The 19,838-nt window shown below is 41.3% G+C and overlaps 1 protein-coding gene across 1 annotated transcript in view; it reads right to left on the bottom strand.

Moving 5' to 3' along the window:
• Positions 1–1,481: 1,481 nt before the first annotated feature.
• Positions 1,482–19,838, bottom strand: part of rmp24 (ribonuclease MRP subunit p24) — a 66,398-nt gene continuing 48,041 nt past the window's right edge. Inside the window, exons 5-6 of the mRNA XM_080443349.1 lie at positions 6,957–7,204; positions 1,482–3,249 (exon numbers count right to left, since the gene is read on the bottom strand). Of these exons, the coding sequence (XP_080299475.1) occupies positions 3,084–3,249; positions 6,957–7,204 (414 nt within the window). The 3' untranslated portion in view covers positions 1,482–3,083. The remainder of the gene's footprint in view (positions 3,250–6,956; positions 7,205–19,838) is intronic.

The following is a 19,838-nucleotide window of genomic DNA, read 5'->3' as shown; positions in this document are numbered from 1 at the left end:
TTGAAGGTAGGGTAAGTGATTTACTTTTGTTAAAGGGATTGTAGGCGAGTTCAGAGATTAATAAAAAAAAAAAAACTATTGTCAAACACCGCACCTCCACCCCCTTTAAATAGGCTCTTTCATGATAAATTGACCACATATATGAAGTTAAACAACTCAATTCTATCCAAACAATGTCTTAAAAGTAAATTCCGTGCCTCAAAAAAGAAGTTTGAGAGCGTTTTAAAACCGAAAGTAAAAAGTTGAAACTGCCCACAGAGAAAACGAATGGCGGCTCGTTCCATTTTTGTCGGCTGCACTCGGTCCCATTCGGTTTCACCCGAGCAGTTCACACGGGCACGGACGCGCACGGACGCGCACATGCATTTACGTCCCGGACAAACATAAATAGTAGGGAAAATACGGATTTCAGAATGAGTTTCAATGCAGGAAAACACCCCAGCATCATTATATAGTGGCTGATAGAGGGGGGAAAATGCTATATATATATATATATATATAAATATTCTTAAAATGTAGGCTTAATGTTGCCTACAATCCCTTTAAAATAAGTGCTAAATATCTCTATATTCTGATAGTACTCATTGCTATAGAGTGTTTGTTCAGTAAAAGGAGTATTCCATGTCTCACCAGCTCTTTATTAAACAGAAAATGCATTTTCAGTGCTCTCTCCTGATTGGCTTAAATGTTGTCGCCTACCTGAAAATGTACTTTATTCTGTTTACTAAAGAGCTGGAGAGACCCCTGTGACCCAACAAACTCTCTGTAGCAATGATTACTATCACAATGTAGTACTTTAACCTTTATAACAAAATAAATTTCTGCATAATGAGTACTTTTACTTTTGTGCTTCAGGTGCATTTTGATACCAATACTTTTGTACTTTTACTCGAGTACATTTTGAATTCCAGACTTGAACTTCAGTATTTATAACGCCAACTTTGCAGCAACACTATAAAAAAAATAACCACCATCAACACAAATATATAAAAGAGTGAGTTTTATTGCAGAAAAGCAAAGGTATAGCAATCAAAATCTGAGGTACGTTGGGAGCTCTGTGGCCCTGAGTCCAACAGATCAATAACAAGTGGGAAAATAGGATTTATTTATTTACAAACAACTCAATTATCAACCATGTTGACAGGGATAGATGGTAAAAAATGCAGTGAATACTGTAAAACAAGCAGTAAACAGTGAAGGTAAACGTTGCTGTCGGGCAGAAATCTACTATTTTCAAAAGATGTTTATACATTTGAAAACGTGAGTAAAATGAGTACTTTTACTTTTGGTACTTTAAAGGGATACTTCACTCTCGGGCCGGGGACACATTTAAAAAAAATATTAAAAATAAATGAAAAAAGTTATGGAAAATTCATGGCCCCCTCACGACACGCAGTGTCCTACTAATGTGTGAGGGGGCCATGAATTTTCCATAACTTTTTTCATTTATTTTTAATATTTTTTTTAAATGTGTCCCCGGCCCGAGAGTGAAGTATCCCTTTAAGTACATTTTGATGCCAATACTTTTGTACTTGTACTCAAGTACATTTGGAATTCCAGACTTTTACTTGTAACAGAGTATTTCTATATTGCAATATTGATTATCTTACTAAGTATAAAGGTTGAGGTTGAATCCTGAAAAGTAAACAGACATTTTGGACACATGCCGTTTCCACCCGACAGAGACAATATCATAAATACAATATAACCAACAAAAAAAACATGTTAGAAATTCAAAGAAAAGTCCTGACCAATATGGAAGGTCAGTTAGTCTCGTCATACAAGTCATAGTCAGAGGAGCCTATTCAGTGTAAACAACAATAAACAAGTCCTGTTCCATAATAATAATAAGCCATCGCGATCATCTCGATTACATTAACTGGTGAGCGTGTGCACCGTGTGTCAAAAATAACATTTTAAGTACAAAAAAATAACGGTGTTTGTGACTATAAGATAGTATCGCCGCATTCTATGCACATTTTGTAAACAAGCTACCAATGAGCGTTATTTAGCCCATGGCATTGTTAAGATAAAGTTGCACAAGGATTTATAGCCATATACACTAAAAGTAACAAACTAAATTCATTTCATACATAGACAAGTACTCTTCAAGTAGTGTGAAAAATCCAATTCATGTTTTTTTTTTTCATATACATGTTCAATCATATAAATGTAAATTTAGAAAAGAAGAAAAATATCAAATAAAAAAATAAATGACCCTTTCACAGATGTCGTCAGCATGGCTTTCGGTGGGTGGTTTATCCCCACCGTTTTACACAAGAGACGGAGGAATTCCCCCCAAAGCACTCAACTTTGAGAACCATGCGAGAAGAGGGCAAGGCCTGCCACAAATGACACTATATCAGGGGTCTTCAACAGGGGGTCCGGGACCCTCTAGGGGGTCCTCAGAGTTACTACAGGGGGGGGGGGGGGGCGTGTAGAATGAAAAAAGAGCAGACCAAGTACAGAGCTAAGTATTGAGCTAAGTATTGAGGGTGCAAGTGGTTAAATGTGTGAAAATACACATTAACGTAAATCCAACATATTCATAGAAAAAGATAAGTGTGTAAAAAATAAACAAAAACATTAATTTACACTTACACTGATGACAGTGCTGTCAAACAAGTCTATGAAACTACCTATTAAATCTATGAAAAAGTTAAGAGGGCTTAGTCTGAAAAACGTTGAAGACCCCTGCACTACATAAAAGCACGCTCCCTCTCAGACAGGCTTCAACAACGCAAGGCGCTGACGCTCAATATTGGCTGTTCAAAGCCCCCCTCCCCCTCTCGTGTACTGCTGTGCCAGGATTCCAGGAGGGCCATTCCAAACAGAGCCCCGACAGCATGGCTGGCAATGACTAAACCCCCCCCCCCACCAAATATCCACACCTGCTTAGGAAGAACCCTCGTTGATCTCCTGGAGTTGGTGCTCTGGAGCTTTAGGGGGTCACAGTGTGGGGGTGGGGTGGGGTTTAATCCCACCCAGGTGGGGGTTTTGATAAAGATAACATCTCGTTGCATGAGAAGGTTAAGCTAACAGGTGTATTTTAGCAGCTTAATGCATGCGGCATGCTGCAACGCTCAGAGTGAACAGAGGAAGTCCTTCAAGCTGCCCTTCTTGCGGCCCTGGTCGTCCTCTCGGACCAGGATCTTGCTGAGGCGCTGGACGACCCACTTCTTCACCTTGGAGGAGGACGACGACGACGAGGCTGAGGCCGGAGTGCTGGAGGAGGAGGAGGTGGAGGCCCTGCAGACAGACAGACAGACAGAGAGAGAGAGAGAGTAATTTTTAGATATTTTTTTTGCTATAACCATTATTTTTATACTTTGGGCTATTCAAAAACAGCAGATATAAAGCTCATTGCCGCGCTACGAGCTTGTAGATCTGCACATTTTTTTCAAAAAATCGTGTACATTTCTGCACATCTTTGAATATACATTTTTAAAGCGAACATTTTTAACTCAAATCTTTGCTTCTGGGGATTCAAAAAATGTCTTCCAAATCCTAACAGTTTTTTTCTCCCTCTTTCTTTTACTTATGTTGCTATATATCAGTGGTTCTCGAACTTTTTCATGTCTAGGACCACCCAAATTGATATGTATTTGGCAACGGTACCCCCTTCTCAAAATATTTTGTTTCAGGGACCCCCACCATAAGCAAAGATTTGAGTTAAAAATTTAAATCTATATATATTATTCAAAGATTTGCACACATTTTCACGTTTTTCCCCACAAAAATAGCAGATCTACAGGCTCACTTGGTGCCGCGGTATGAGCTTGTAGATCTGCTATTTTTGAATAGCCAGAGAAATATAAAAATGACACAGATGCGTCCCCGCATTGAGTTAGTTAAATTAGGAGTCATTACTAGGGATAGAACGCAAGCCGCTAAACAGTCAGTACTGCCTTTTCACCACCAGGACGACGGTACACAGTACCACATGTTAGCATTCTCGGGCTCAGAGATGGATCTCTGATCATTTATCGTTGCCACAAGTACAGGACATCTGAACAAACAGGCCCGATCTCTGCGCATAATGTTTGATATGTGCAGTGGTGGAAAGTAACATTTACTTAAGTACTGTAGCAGGCCTGGCGCCAGGATGAAATGACTGAGGGTGCAGTTGAAAATTGTGAGGGTGCACGACCCGTGCGGTTATTGGGCGGATTGTGGCCGTTTTTGGGAGTTTTTTTGTTACTTTATTTCGGTTTTAGGGTTAGGGTTAGGTTAGGCTTATGTTATTTAATTCTAATGCTTTACCTGATTTTACAGATTTTATATCAACAAAGTAATTATAAAAAATAAAAAAATCATTTTTTATTTTTTTATAAACTTTAGTTACTAGTTACTTTTCAGATATAAGTGATGATATTATGAAACATACATTAACCACTTTAGCCCTATTTTATACCTAGGCTATTTGAAAATAGCCAATCTACATGCTCACAACGCGTTGTGAGCTTGTAGATATCTTGTAGAGATTGTGAGCTTGTAGATAGATGCTATTTTCAAACATTTTAGTACTTTAATTTTGTTACTTTAAGTACATTTTGATGCCAATACTTTTGTACTTTTACTCAAGTAGATTTTAAACTCCAGACTTTTACTTGTAACAGAGTACTTCTACATTGCAGTATCAATACTTTGACTTGTGAGTACTTTTTCCATCACTGGATATGTGATGCCTCTCGAACTATGACTGGTAGCCTACATGAGGAGGGGTGGAACAGCAGGGATGGAGGTGGAGGGGAAAGTACAGTAATTTGAGATTTTGCTGCTTGGTAGAAAAAAGGTTCAAATGATCTTGACAACATGTTGTCCAATATGTGTTGACCGACCCGACCCCCCCCCCCCCCCGCTTCTCTGTGCAAGAGTCTGCGTTGGTAGAGCAGATAGGCTGCTTTAGAGGTAAGTAAAGCGATATGACGAGCAGGAATACCAACACGTACACGGAAAAAGTACTCACATTTCTTACTTAAGTAAAAGTATCGATACTGCAACGTAGAAATACTCTGTTACAAGTAAAAGTCCGTAAGTACAAAAGTGTTGGCATCAAAATGCACTTAAAAAAGTACCAAGAGTAGAAAGTACTAATTGTGCAGAAAGTTTTCAAATGTATAAAAATCTTTTGAAAATAGCAGATCTACAAGCTTGCGATGCGACGCATTGTGAGCTTGTAGATCGGCTATTTTCAAAAGGCCGAAATAGGGCTGAAGTGGTTAATGTAGTAACTAAAGTAACTAGTAACTAAAGTTGTCAAATAATTGTAGTGGAGTAAAAGTGCAATATTTGCCTCTGAGATGTAGTGGAGTAGAAGTAAAAAATACCAAAATTGTACTTAAGTATAGTACTTGAGTAAATGTACTAGGTTACTTTACACCACTGCACGTAATGTATGGCCTCGTGACGCAAGAATAAATAGAAACGCAGCAATTTGTGTGCCAAGCTGTTACGGATACATGCCTATCGTTTGGCTCTGACTAGGGCCTGTTACACAATTATTACATAATAATCACCTGATTGCAATTATTATTATTGCATAATCATTAGAACTATTGGTTACAAAAGGGTCGAGTCTATATTGGTTATAGCCACATTTTTAATGCATTACAATGGATTTCTAGGACATTATAACACTTGTTATAATTTTAAGTATAAAAAATTATAAAATGTGTATATGTATGCATAACAACTTATAGCAGAGGTTTATGAAGTATTATAAGTTATAATAATATAATGTATAAGTGCTGGTAATAATATTATTATTGCGGCGAGACGCGCGGGGGGGGACGCGCGACAGGACGCGCAATAACCCCACGCTTGCAACTACTTTCGCCTGCGCACTTCACCGGGTATGGTCTAGTCTCTGTAATTTTAGATTTTAGCTAGAAATAATGGCAACATAAGTCTTTCAGACAACTGTTAGGATTTAGAAGGATTTTTTTTTAATCGGCCTCAGGTCTATGTATCGTTATATCGCACTGTATGTATCCGTACAAATTAGTTTATAAAAGCCTAAAAAGGCAAACAGAAATGTTTTCCAATGTTCAATGCCAATAAATAACACTATTAAATCACGAATCGCAATTATCTGTATATTAAAAAAAAGGTATCGTTGGCAAATACTTCATAACAGTGACAGCCCCTAAATAGAAAGCCAGCAATGTGTATGCTGAGCTGTTACGGATACGTTCCTCTCCCCCCTGCCTCTGACACCCCCAGTAACAGCGGCTTCATTTAGGCTACTGAAACGCAGCCATGGTATTGGTCATTATATAGCGAGCTGAACCCATTGACCCATTCAATCCGGGAAAGCATAATTTTAGTCATAAATATATTATGCTTTGGCTATTCAAATATAGCAGATCTACAAGCTCATAGTGCGGCACCGAGTGCAAATCTTTGATTTTTTTTTTTTTTTGTGCAAATCTTTTAATATTTATATTCTTTTCAAGCGAACATTTTTTACTCAAATCTTTGCTTCTGGGGGGTCCCTGGAACAACACATTTTGATGGGGATCGGCGGCCAAAAACATATAATGTTGGGGGTCCTTGACAAGAAAAGGTTTGAGTGCCACTGATATAGCAAGAATAGTTTTTCAGAAAAATGAAGACATTTGTTGAGAGATTTGACAGTTAAATATATTCGCTTAAAATTATATATATTCAAAGATTTGCACAAATTTTCAAGATTAAAAAAAAAAAATAGCAGATATCCAAGCTCATAGCGCGGCAAAAAAAGGTTCAGAACCCAAGATACGATGATTTGAAGATTTGCTGCTCCATTCACTTCTTGTTTAACTTCTTACTGAAAAAGGCTGTATCTCGGCTCCTAAGCACTTTTTTTTTACAATGTATTTTTGGCCTTGGCACAGGGGTGATATAATATAATATTTTTTTTGGCACTGAATGAGTTAATGGTTGAATGGTTTAAAGCAGCTTATTATATATACCTGGGCGTGCGAGTAGGGGTCTTGTTGTCTTTGCCCAGAGACTTGGGCGTGGAGGAGGAGGTGGAGGAGGAGGTGGTGGTGCTGGTGACCTTGCTGCCGGTCGTCTGTTGTGGGGTCTTCTGGCGTCTGCCGGCGCTCCCCCCGCCGCCCCCCGGCGTGCCCCCCTGGTTCCTGGAGAACGGCGACGTGAACTCCCTGTTCATCCCGTTGTATCGGCTGGTGTTGTTGCACCCGTGACACGTGGCCATCTGGGGGATGTTTGTGGAGAGAGAGACACATTCATAAATATACAGACCAGTGTTGATTTTGACAGCAAATTTTGATTTAGTTTTCGTCATAGTCTTTTGAAAAAAAAATTGTTTAGTTTTAGTCATATTTTAGTCTTCTGAAATGTTTTAGTTTTAGTCTAGTTTTAGTCGACTAAATATCATAAGATATTAGTCGACTATAATGTATTTTTGGCGAGCCGTGATGCCATCGAAATGGCTGATTTTCCCATAGCTGCATGCCGAAAATAGCAGATCTACAGGCGTTGTGAGCTTGTAGATCGGCTATTTTCGGTCTGTGACACTAGTTCTACTAGATCTCTTCTCCACTATAGTCCTTCATTAACATTTTAGTCTAGTTTTTATTTGTTGACGAAATTGTCAATATATTTAGTCATAGTTTTAGTAGCAACAAAATGGCCGATCGCGGTAAAAAAAAATTGTTCCGGTGGATAGAGTAGATGTCTGTTTTTTCCCCTTGTGAATGAGTTTTTTTCCCCTCAAAAACGTCGAATTTGCATTCAAATCACTCACCAAAATGCAATTTCCTTGTTTAGTACAAGTACCAAAATAATCATATTTGAACCAACCCCCCACCCCCCCACCATCCTGTCAAGCACTTGGAATTGTAGGAGTCGAGGCGTTACGTTTAGTTTGACTCGGTCCCATAGATAAATATTGTGAAAATAGCCTCACAATGCCAGTGATAATCCTTGCACTTAAGACAGGGCATCCAAAGCACTTCACTGAAGAGCATGAGTCAGAGGAAGCAGCAATCACTGCCAAGCCTTTATGTCATTCAAATTATTTCTGTTTATCATTCCTGAATCCTGACACCCGACACCACCAGGCCCGGCTGTCTCCGGTGTTTTTATTTGTTTTATCTGTAATGGTACACATTAAAGGGATAGTTCACCCCCAAAATAACTTTTTTCCTGTCGATTAGTCACCCCATCGACACTTGAATTCATGGATATTTTTTTAGTTTTTGTAATTTGATGCCCGGCGGTTCCGGTAGGAGACACAAAGAGTGTCCTCTGTGTCTCCTACCGGAACCGCTGCCTACTGGTCCGCTGGTCGTCAAATTATTGGCTTAGGAATACAGACAAAAACTAAAAAAAATCCATGAATTCAAGTGTCCATGGGGTGACTAATCGATAGAAAAAAAAGAGTCATGAACTATCCCTTTAAGCAAGGAGCTCTGTGTGACCCGGTTTGAGCGTGGCCATCGATTGCTGTGACAAAGTGGCCCCAGGGAAAAGCGAGTGCAGGCCGTGGCCCCACCGTGGCCCCACCGTGGCCCCGCCGTGGCCCCACCGTGGCGGGCATGGAGTCTGAAATGAGCCGGGCTCTTAGGCCCTGAGTGACGCAGGGTGACACAAAGGCCAGCGCGAGAGAGAGGTCAGGCTGCTTGGCTTGGTCTCTACGGGCGTCTCACAAGTTGAGAAATACCTCAGTGCTCACTGCTCTGTCTGTTGGAAGGGAAGCGGTGGTGAAACACACACTCAGTATGCAACCCCAGTGCCTGAGTCGATGTATATTGTTGCTGGCTCGGCCTAGGCTCAACGTAGCCTGACAGTTTGTTTTTGCATTTTAGTTTCATGCACCAGCTGACAAAAGGAGACTTTTTTTGTTGTTTTCTTAAGCACTTTAAGCCATTGGTTCTCAAAGTGGGGTCCGGGGACCCCCAGGGGTACTTGAAGGGGTTCCAGGGGGTCCCCAGCTAAATGATGGACAGGAACCAAATGGACCCTTAAGGGTCTGTAACTCTGAGAGTGTACAAATGGAACCAAATGGACCCGTTACATTGATCTTACAATATAAATTGGGGTCCCAGGGATAGAAATACCATTAAATGGGGGTCCGTAGCCTAATGCATGTCAAACTGGGGGTCCTTGAAATTTTCAGGCTAGAGCCGTAAAAATCTTCTCTTATGGGGGTCCCTGGCTTATCTTTTCAAATGGGGGTCCGCGGGCTAATTAAGTGTCAATTTGGGGGACATGAAAAAGTTTGAGAACCACTGCTTTAAGCACTATTTTACACTTTCAAACATTTTCAAAAACAGCCGATCTACAAGCTCATAAGGTGTCACACTGCGCCGCGTTTTGAGCTTGTGGATCTGCTACTTTTGATGCTTTTGTGTGTGACGCTGTAGTATGATCACGTAGGGCGTTAATTTACGAAAAAAACATACAAAAAGGTTAGAATATGTAAGTAAGAGGTTTCTGCCCCGACAGCAACGATTATGTTAGGATACGCGCATGTAATTGTGTTGCATTGTCCTGATTCAAGACAACCAACCTGGCATCCCGAGGGCCATAATCCTCCAATGACAAAGTGAGAAATGATGAACAAACAATAACAACTCTGTGGTCACTGTGTGCGATGGCACAACACTGTCACACGGCCCAAAGGCATCAATCAATAATCAATAGGCGCTAAAAACCCGAGCACATATCCGGACACACTTGCTATCAGTGGTGGGAAAAAGTACTCCAATTGTTTACTTAAGTAAAAGTATCAATACCGCAATGTAGAAATACTCTGTTACAAGTAAAAGTCCACGATTCAGAATTTCCTTGAGTAAAAGTATGAAAGTATTGGAATCAAAATGTACTTAAAGTGCCAAAAGTACTCATTATGCAGATTTTGTCTTTTCAAATGTATAAATTGTACTTGAGTACAGTACTTGAGTAAATGCACTTAGTTACTTTACACCACTGCTTGCTATGATGACAAACCCAGAATGAAACTGAAGCCACCGGACTTGGACAACAACTACTGAACAAGCCTCCTGTTTTATGGTCGTTTCAACCATAAAACAACAATCTGTCTTGCAAGTACCAGGAAAACGGTCCTCACAACTATTACTGAAATTGTACTATACTTATGGGTACATTTGGTCCTCACAAGTATAGTAATATAAACACACACACACACGCACACGCACACACACGCACAGTACTGACCACAAAGGAAATAAGTCACCAGGACTTTTTTTTGCGTTATGCTTTTAGCTTTAATGTACTTAACTGTACCACAAGCTGTTTTATATTTCTGACTAAATAAAGTATTAAAATCAATTAAAAACTGAGAAGCAGAGATGAAAAAACTCACCGAGACGAAGGTAGTCATGTTTGTTTGCTTGTTTCGGACTCTTGGACACAGATGTCTACTAACTCTGTGAGTCTGGTCTGGTTTCAATGGGAATTATAAGTCTCAGTTCCCTGTGTGGATGTGAATGTTTACTATGTGCCCCCTGAGCATGGCCCTTCCTTTATATAACCACTGACCCCCCCACCCCCCCTTCCTCCCATGGTGGGGGGGGGGGCAGGGGGCGGGGCTAACAGATGGGATTCACCAATAATCAGCCACCAGGGAGCTGAACTCAATCTGCTTGGGAACTGTCAACACTCTTGTTGCCGCCAGAGTGGACGGACGGTTAGGGCGGTGCACCAATCTTGTCCCCCCCCCCCCTCTCTCTCACCCGAAAAAGGGCTTAATCCATATACATATACACACACACACGTTTTTTTTTACTTGAGCAAAAGTACAAAAGTGTTGGTATCAAAATGTACTTAAAAGTACCAAACGTAGAAAGTACTCATTATGCAGAAGGTCCCATTTCAAAAAGTTTTCAAATGTATGAATTGTAAACATCATTTGAAAATAGCCGATCTACAAGCTCACAATGCGTCGCAACGCTGAAATGTATGAGCTGAAATGTATGTATGTATGTATGTATGTATGTATGTATGTATGTATGTATGTATATAGGGCTGAAATGTATTAGTATATAGGGCTGAAGTGGTTACTGTATGTTTTGTAACAATAATCAAAATCTACAAAGTAACTTAAGTTGTCAAATAATTGTAGTGGAGTAAAAGTGCAATATAATATTTGCCTCTGAGATGTAACGGAGTAGAAGTAAAAGTACAGAGAATACAGGAAATGCTCCATTAAAGTAAAACATACCTCAAACATGTACTTAAGTACAGTACTTGAGTAAATGTACTTAGTTACTTTAAACCAGGGGTTTTCAACAGGTGGTCCGTGGACCACTGGTGGGGTCCGTGAAGGTATTGCACGTGGTCCCTGACCATGCATTTAGTGATGTAGTGAAAGTGAAAGTGAAGATTTTCTTCCCACAGAACCCAGTGTCACTAAATGACCTGAGGTGACCTATGATGACCTCAGGTGACCTTTGATGACGTGGCAATGTTGTCAGTTTCTGGGAAGTCGGAGCTCAAGAAATTCCACAGAAAATCTCGAGAAGAGGGAAATGTACCGGATAGCCTGGATGAGTCATCATATTAGGAAATGTTTTTACTCCACTAGAATTATTTGAAAACTTTAGTTATTACAAAACATACATTAACCACTTCAGCCCTATATAAATTTTGGCCATTTTCAGGAATAGCAATCTACAAGCTCATAGTGTGGCACCGAGTGCCAGCTTGTAGATCTGCTATTTTTGAAAAAGCATGAACATTTTTGCAAATCTTTGAATATATATATTTTTAAAGCGAACATTTGTAACTCCAATCTTTGCTTCTGTAGATCGGCTATTTTCAGTATAAAGTATAAAATAATGGTTAAAATCTGAAATGACAGACGCTTTCCCGCTCTTTAGGGGTTAAAAGAAATAAGAGGGAGTCTGTTCCAGATGTGTGGTGCATAAAAACTAAATGCCGCTTCCCCACGTTTATCTTTGTTTTAGAGACAGAAAGCAGACCTTTCATTGATGACCTGAGAGATCTGGATGGTGCCCTGAGAGCAGCAAATTAACATTGTTGCATACATATACCTGTGACCAGCATTGAGAAACTGCCCTCAGAGCAGCAAATTCATGATGCTGTATGTGTATCATTTAAGCTGCCCTGAGAGCAGCATTGAGAAACTGCCCTCAGAGCAGCAAATGAACATTGTTTCATCTATATACCTGTAGAAGGCTATAAGCTGCCCTGAGACCAGCATTGAGAAACTGCCCTGATTTAGCTGGGGACCACCTGGAACCCCCTTAAGGACCACTGGTGGGTCCCCGAACCGCCGTTTGAGAACCACTTCCCTAAACCATTCAAAGCTTTATAGACCAACAGTAGTATTTTTAAAATCAATTCTGCTAGTGTAAGGGGAGACACAAGGAGGAAGACTCCAGGGAGTACAATGTGTGTCAATTCTCAACTGCCAGCTTGGGGGGGGGGGGGGGGGGGTGCATTGCAACACCCCCTTGTTGTCCCCGATGCTTGGTTTACAATTGATTGCTCGCTGTGTGGCACACATCTAAGAAGCTCACAGCGTGTCGTTAAATCTGTTATTTCCGATGTAGCAGGACGGGACCAGCACACAAATATATATATATCTCGCCACCAAGAACATTATCAGATCTGTGGCCTTGCGAGTCCGTCCCGCCTGAGATTGGAAGGGCTCAATGGGAGGTTCAATCCCCGGCCAATTCATACTGTACCAAAGACTATTAAAACAAATTGTACCCAATGCCTCAGGATCAAGGCTTGCCATGGGGGAGTCCGTACAACATACTAGTCCCAATCAAATCACAAGACACAATGTTGTTGTGATGACGTGCAACACATGCATGCACACGCACACACACACACACACACACACACACGCACACGCACACGCACACACACCAAATTGCTTTCCAGACCCTAAATAGACTGGCTATACCCTTGCAGTGGATTAGGCTAAGATAGAGAGGTGCCAGTAAAAAGGCCTGTCAATTTCATTATTGCAGCACCGCTGAAAATAAACAGACCCACTCCTAAACTTGGCAAACGCCTGAGCCAGTTGACGTTACAATATCGTTGTTGTCGGAGCAGAAACCTCTTATCTCCATATTCTGACTCAGGGGTCTTCAACGTTTTCAGGCCAGGGACCCCCAAACTGATGGGGAGTTGGAGCAGGGACCCCCTACCTCGTAGGATGGGGGGGGGGGGGGGGGCTACAACATATATTGTATAATTATGTATAAAATAAACATACTATGTTATTGTGCATTCAATACTAAGCTATTGAAATAATAGACAGATTAATATATTCATGCTTTCATTTTAAACATACATGTGCAGGGTACAGTGAGTAGGGTGGCCGTACTGCCATTTATAAACACCTTATGAACTGAGAAACAAGGTCAATACTATCAACAATCTGTCAATTGCACAATAATCATGTACACAAGCTATTCAAAATGGACAGAATCATGATTTATTTTAAGCATAACTGTGGAAAATGTTTAAAAAATATTTAAAGACAAATGGACATTTTTGAAGAAACAAAAATATATATAACACTTTTATTTTAAAAATTGTCTAATCAAGCAACAATTTTGCTGACCCCCTGCAGTACCTCTGCGGACCCCCTAGGGGTCCCCCTGTTGAAGACCTCTGTTCTAACTATTTTTTTTTTGTTGGTAAATGAACGCCTCTACTTGATCATACTACAGCGTCACACAAAAACATCAAAAGTAGCAGATCTACAAGCTCAAATCTCGAGCTTGTAGATCTGCTACTTTTGCCGTTTTTGAATTTGAATCCAGTTTTGGAAATGTGAGGTTTTCCACCTGACAGAGACGATATTGTTCTATAAAAAGGACGGGGGTCGTAAACAACAAGGAGCGGATATGTCGTTAATGAAGACACAGCTGCTTCATTGTTGTGGGTTAATACACAGAGGGATAAAGATTGCGAATAGGTTATGGGGGGGGCTTAAATTAGGGGGCTATAAAACAAAGGGATAACTTGGGGACATGATGTCTGCACGCTCCGTTTCATCAGCTAAATATGTACTGGCATCGCAACAATGACATTCGTTGCACAAGTGGCCGTGTCAGTGTATTGTCATTATTACGTTGTGTGCATTAGAAATGGCATATTAATTTGTGGGGAGCACGACTAGGGGTGTGCTGACACTAATTTCACGATACGATACGATACACAATATTGGGCTCACGCCATCGATACGATACGATATATGGCACTTTTTTTTTTAAATCATCCCGACAATCATACGCTTTAGTATATATAAAACACAGCTCATCTTGCCAGCAGACCCACCGATACGATGTATGGCACTTTCTTATTATGAAAATATATGGGGGGGGGGGGAGCTTATGAAAATATATGGGGGGGGGGGGCTTATGAGAATATATGGGGGGGGGGGGGGTACGTTTATAATGACATAAAAGGACTCAGGTTGGGGTTAGAGTTAGGATCAGGGCATTTAGAGGTTAGGTGTAGGGTTTTGGGTTGGAATTGTTATGCCTGATTCAGACTTAGTTGCACGCCGGTGTTGTGTAACCGAAAAATTTGTCGATTTACAAGTGCGCAACATAAAATGTTCCTAAAATGTTGATGTCCACACACGTATAGTAATATGTGTGTGTGTGTGTGTGTGTGTGTGTGTGTGTGTGTGTAAGGCAGGAAAGAAAGTGAGTATGACCTCACTGACCCTTGGCTCTCTCTCTCGGCTCTAACCTGGTCTAGATCCACCCCTCCACTCCCCGGTGGTGCAAATACCAAAACGTGCCATCACCACTTGCCAACCTCCTCTCCTCCTGATGCCGCTATCCAAAACGTGCCAACCGCTATCGGTGACACTCGCTAATTGCATAGTGACAAGAAACCCATGACCCCTGAAGTTAATTCCCTGACGAGGCCACATGTGTCCATTTTATAATTCATTCTAATCCATGGCTAGTGGACAGGGTTGCACAGGATACCAGCGGACAGACAGGGGGTCCATGCGAGTCACAGTCACTTTTGATTTGAGTTCATCTGTACAGCGTACAGCATTGATTCTCAAAGTGAGGGGGGTTACCAGGGGGTCCCCAGCAAACATTAGTTGACACATTCACTACCAGGGGTTTTCTAAAACAGGCTGTAGCTTCTGAGTACAAGTGAGTTTTCAAACGTGATTTAAACACAGGCAGGTTTTGAGACGCTCTAACATGGGGTGGAAGCTCGTTCCACAGTTTGGGCGCAATCAATCAATCAATCAATCAATCAATCAATCTTCATCCGAGTTCTCTGGCAGGGCCACTGACCCAGAGCAAGCCCAGGCCAGCATGTGGCTAAGGCATCAAATCAGCTGGGAGCGCAATAAATACCTGTCTATAAGCAGGTCAGACTGCTTATAGGACAGACATTTACCAACAGATGCCACTCAAAAAGCTGAACTCTGAATTTGCCCTCTTGAGAAAAAGGGGTCTGGTCTGTGGGTTCATCATTGTGCAGTGGTGGGAAAAGTACTCAAATGTTTTACTTAATACTGCAATGTAGAAATACTAGTAAAAGTACGGAATTCAAAATGTACGGAGTAAAAGTACAAAAGTATTGGCATCAAAATGTACTTAAAGTACCAAAAGTAAAAGTACTCATTATGCAAAATGTCCCATTTCTGCATATGTAGTTTTCAAATGTATATATATTTTTTGGTGTGTTGATGTGTTGCATCGCGGCACATTGTGAGCTTGTAGATCGGCTATTTTCAAATGGCCAAAATGTACATAGGGCATAAGTGGTTAATGTATGTTTTGTAATAATAATACAAATCTACAAAGTAACTAGTAACTAAATATTTTAAAATCAATGTAGTGGAGTAAAAGTGCAATATCTTCCTCTGAGACGTAGTGGAGTAGAAATAAAAGTACTGAAAATTGGAAATACTCCAGTAAAGTAAAAAGTAGTACAAGTACAGTACATTTACTCAAGTGCAGTACTTAACGTAAATGTCCTTAGTTACTTTACACCATTGGGTCTGGGTTCATCATCATGTCAAGTCATAGGACAAAAACGTTGACTCGTTGTGATGAATACGATATGAAAACTCATAATCCTCCATGATGCACTTATAGTTCTGTGAATATTAATCTAATATCATTGCATGTGCGTTCGTGCGTACCGGAGAGAAGCAGGTCAGCCTGTTAGCTACCTGTATGTGTCCTGCTCATGGGCTGTGGCATTACGGTTGGTGGTCTAAACCAGTGGTTCTCAACCTGTGGGTCGGGACCCCCAGTGGGGGTCGCCACAGGATTTTTGGGGGGTCAGATGACAGTGAATTAAAAAAAAAAGAATGAGTACCTATAAAAAAAAAAAGTAAAGAAAAGAAATGAAAAAAGACCAGAAAGAGGCAAACATTGTGAAAATAGCCGATCTACAAGCTCACAACGCCTCGCAACGCAACGGTTCCACAGATAAATACGCAGTATTTATCTGTGGAACCGTGTATGTGATGCCTCAGTCCTACAGTTCCAAGTGCTTGTCAGGGTGGGGGGGGGGGGGGGGTCCCCAGTTCAAATAGAGTACAGAAGTCCTGACGTCACTCGTTCATCCCCTGGGTCGTAAGGTAATCTCTAAGGAGAATAACATTGGGTCATCTTAGAATCGTCTCATATAAGAATTGTGGTCCAAAAATAAACAAACTGTCTCGGCGATATTGTCAGGGAGGTGGCTCTGTATCGTTTATGATAGTCAGTCACTCATATTTGATACAGTCTGTTTCTGGCGAAAATTTAACTAATTCGTCGGAAGTAACATTAGCGTTTTCTCACCGTCAGTTGATGCTTCATATCCATAAGAGTCAAACAGCCGGGGTCATTTGTTTATTTTTGGAACACAGTTCTTATTTGACACGATATTAAATACGTCTATGGGAATTCAGAATGGGGGTGGAAAACCGCGAACCAGGTAGACAAACCTAGGATGTGTAAATTACGTCAGACTTCGGTGCCCTATAGGATTCTTTATGGGGGGTCGCGGACAGAAAAGGTTGAAAACCACTGGTCTAAACTAAAGCTGGAGGCCTAAAACAGTGGTTCTCAAATGGGTGTACTTAGTAACCCTTGGGGTACTAGTAGTACACCCACTTGAAGTGTGAGCACCACTGCCCTCAAACTTAATTACGTAACTTCAAGAACTCCAATGACTCTGAGAGAATGTACAAATGGAACCAAATACGGGTACATTTGGACAGTTCTGCTTTTATTGGTGGAAACACGGGACCCCTGGTACCCCCACCACCCCACCACGGACCCCCTGGGGGTCCCCGGACCCCACTTTGAGAACCAATGACGTACACTGACTTTTTGGGTTTCACCTGCTCATTAGCACCCATTAGCCTGCTCCTCCAAATAGCCAATAGTGAGTCACGTGTCTGCAACAATATACGTGCAGACGAGGGGGGGGGGGGGGGGGGGGTCGAGAGAGGTTCAGTTTACTGTTACACGTAAACACTAAAGAACATGAACGAAAGCCTACACCTACAGTAACAGCTTCAGGAGGTGAACGGGTTCGTTGCAAGCCCCCCAGAACCCCAGTGGTTGCATTGAAGCACATTGGACATGCTGGCCATTCAGAGGTACTGCAGCTTAAAACGGCTGGGGCCACTAACGCGAACGAGCGAAAACGGCTTCGACCAATGGACTCGACTCACGAGCTTACGCACGGGGCTGCGCACCTCGGTGACGCAAAGCGTGTCACAGAAGCCCCCAAATAGGCCTCGCGCGTCACATTTCACAGCCCGGAAGAAGGGGTGATTTCGGCCCATGCCGCTGGGTGAGCAACTCAATGCAAGTGGATGGGCTGGGATTTCTGGTGCCCTCTCTACTATTTTTTAACTCTATGGTTCGTTGATGTGCACGCCAACGACCGAAGCATTTTTTTTAAGAACAAATCAGTCATGAACATCCCATCACTACAGGCGGTAGAGCCCCGATTGAGTTTCTCCCTGGTTCTCTCCAGGAGGCACTTTGCCCCCTGGTAATAAAATAAAAACACGATAAATTGGTTGGTTTTGTTTTGATCGCGGCAATTCTTCCGGTTGTCCTCCGGTCTGGAAGCCCTAGATCAGGGGTCTTCAACAGGGGGTCCGGGACCCCTAGGGGGTCCTCAGAGTTACTACAGGGGGTCTGCCAAATCTTTGTATGATATGATTTTTTTTTTTTACATGAACCACTTGAACCCTAGCATCCCTTTTCTGAGGAGAACTTTAGCCAAAAATAGCAGATCTACAAGCTCACAACGCCTCGCACTGCGAGGCGTTGTGAGCTTGTAGATCTGCTATTTTTGGCAAAGAGGTGTTTGGTCTAGAGGGAAACAAGAGCCGACCGAAGTAAACAAAAAAAGTTTAATCTGAAACACAATTTTATACAATATAGAGGGGGTCCCTGCTTCATCTCTCTCTCAGCTAGGGGGTCCTTGGCCTGAAAACGTTGAAGACCCCTGACCTAGATTAACTCACAGGTTGCGGAAGAGCGCCCTCCATCGTAAACCACTGAAAACACCAAATGGCAGTCAATGAGTTAATAGATTTCATAGAGGACCCCCTGAATTACAGATTAACTTGTTCTGCGTTCAAAACAATGCCAGACGATCTAGATGAGCACGAGGAGCTATGGGGCCAGTGGTTCTCAAACTTTTTTCAAGTCAAGGACCCCCAGATTGATGTATGTATTTGGCCGCGGACCACCATCTGAAAAAGGTTTTGTGCCAGGCAGAAGAGAAGATTTATGTAAAAAAAAAAGAAAAAATGCTATTTTTGAATGGCCAACATATGAATGGATAAAGTGGTTACAACAATTGTGATGCTATATTAAATACTTTTGCTGGGGAAGAGAATCACTGCTATACGGAGACATAAATCCTATTCTGGGTGTTTATTATTAAACCATTAAGACCGGGAACAGCATTGCCATTTTAGATTTTAACCACTTTAACCATTATTTGATACTTTAGCCACTCAAAAATAGCAGATCTACAAGCTCATAGCGCGGCACACAGTGCAAATCTTTGAATATATATATATTTTTGAAACAGCATTTTTAACTAAGATCTGCTTCTGGGGTGGGGGGGGGTCCCTGGAACAACATATTTTCAGATGGGGGTCCGCGGCCAAATACGTATCATTTTGGGTGGTGCTTGACAAGAAAAGATTTGAGCACCACTGATATAACAGTTTATCATAAAAATGAAGACATTTGTTGAGACATCTGACAGTTACGAATGTTCGCTTACAAGAATACATATATATATATATATTCAAAGATTTGCAAAAATATTCACAATCTAAAAAAAAAAAGAATTGCAGATCTACAAGCTCGTAGCGTGGCACTCGGTGGCGCGCTACGAGCTTGTAGATCTGCCACTTTTGAATAGCCAAAAAAGGTCTAAAAAAATGACACAGATGCGTTCCCGATCTTAATGGGTTAAATTATGAAAGCCTGCGAGCAACACGAGTTAATTTATGATGAGCGACAAATTAGTCTGAGATGCAAAGTACGGTTGCATAAACCAGAGATAAAAGAATGAATTACGGCGGCCTCTTGCAGCGGCGTGTCCGTACGTTTGAGACTGGCATGTGGCGTCCGAGATGGTCTCCATTCAACAGTGGTGGAAAAAGTACTCACATGTTTTACTTAAGTATAAGTATCAATACTGCAATGTAGAAATACTCTGTTACAAGTATACGTCCGGAATTATGTACTTGAGTAAAAGTACAAAAGTATCGGTATCAAAATGTATTTAAAGTACCAATAGTAAAAGTACTCATTATGCAGAATGTCCCATTTCAGTTTTCAAGTTTTCAAATGTATAAAAAT

Source organism: Gymnoscopelus braueri, assembly GCF_963280865.1.
Source record: "Gymnoscopelus braueri genome assembly, chromosome: 11".
Classification (NCBI taxonomy): domain Eukaryota; kingdom Metazoa; phylum Chordata; class Actinopteri; order Myctophiformes; family Myctophidae; genus Gymnoscopelus; species Gymnoscopelus braueri.
Note: the sequence above shows the minus strand (reverse complement) of the source record. Positions and strands in the feature narration are given on the sequence as shown.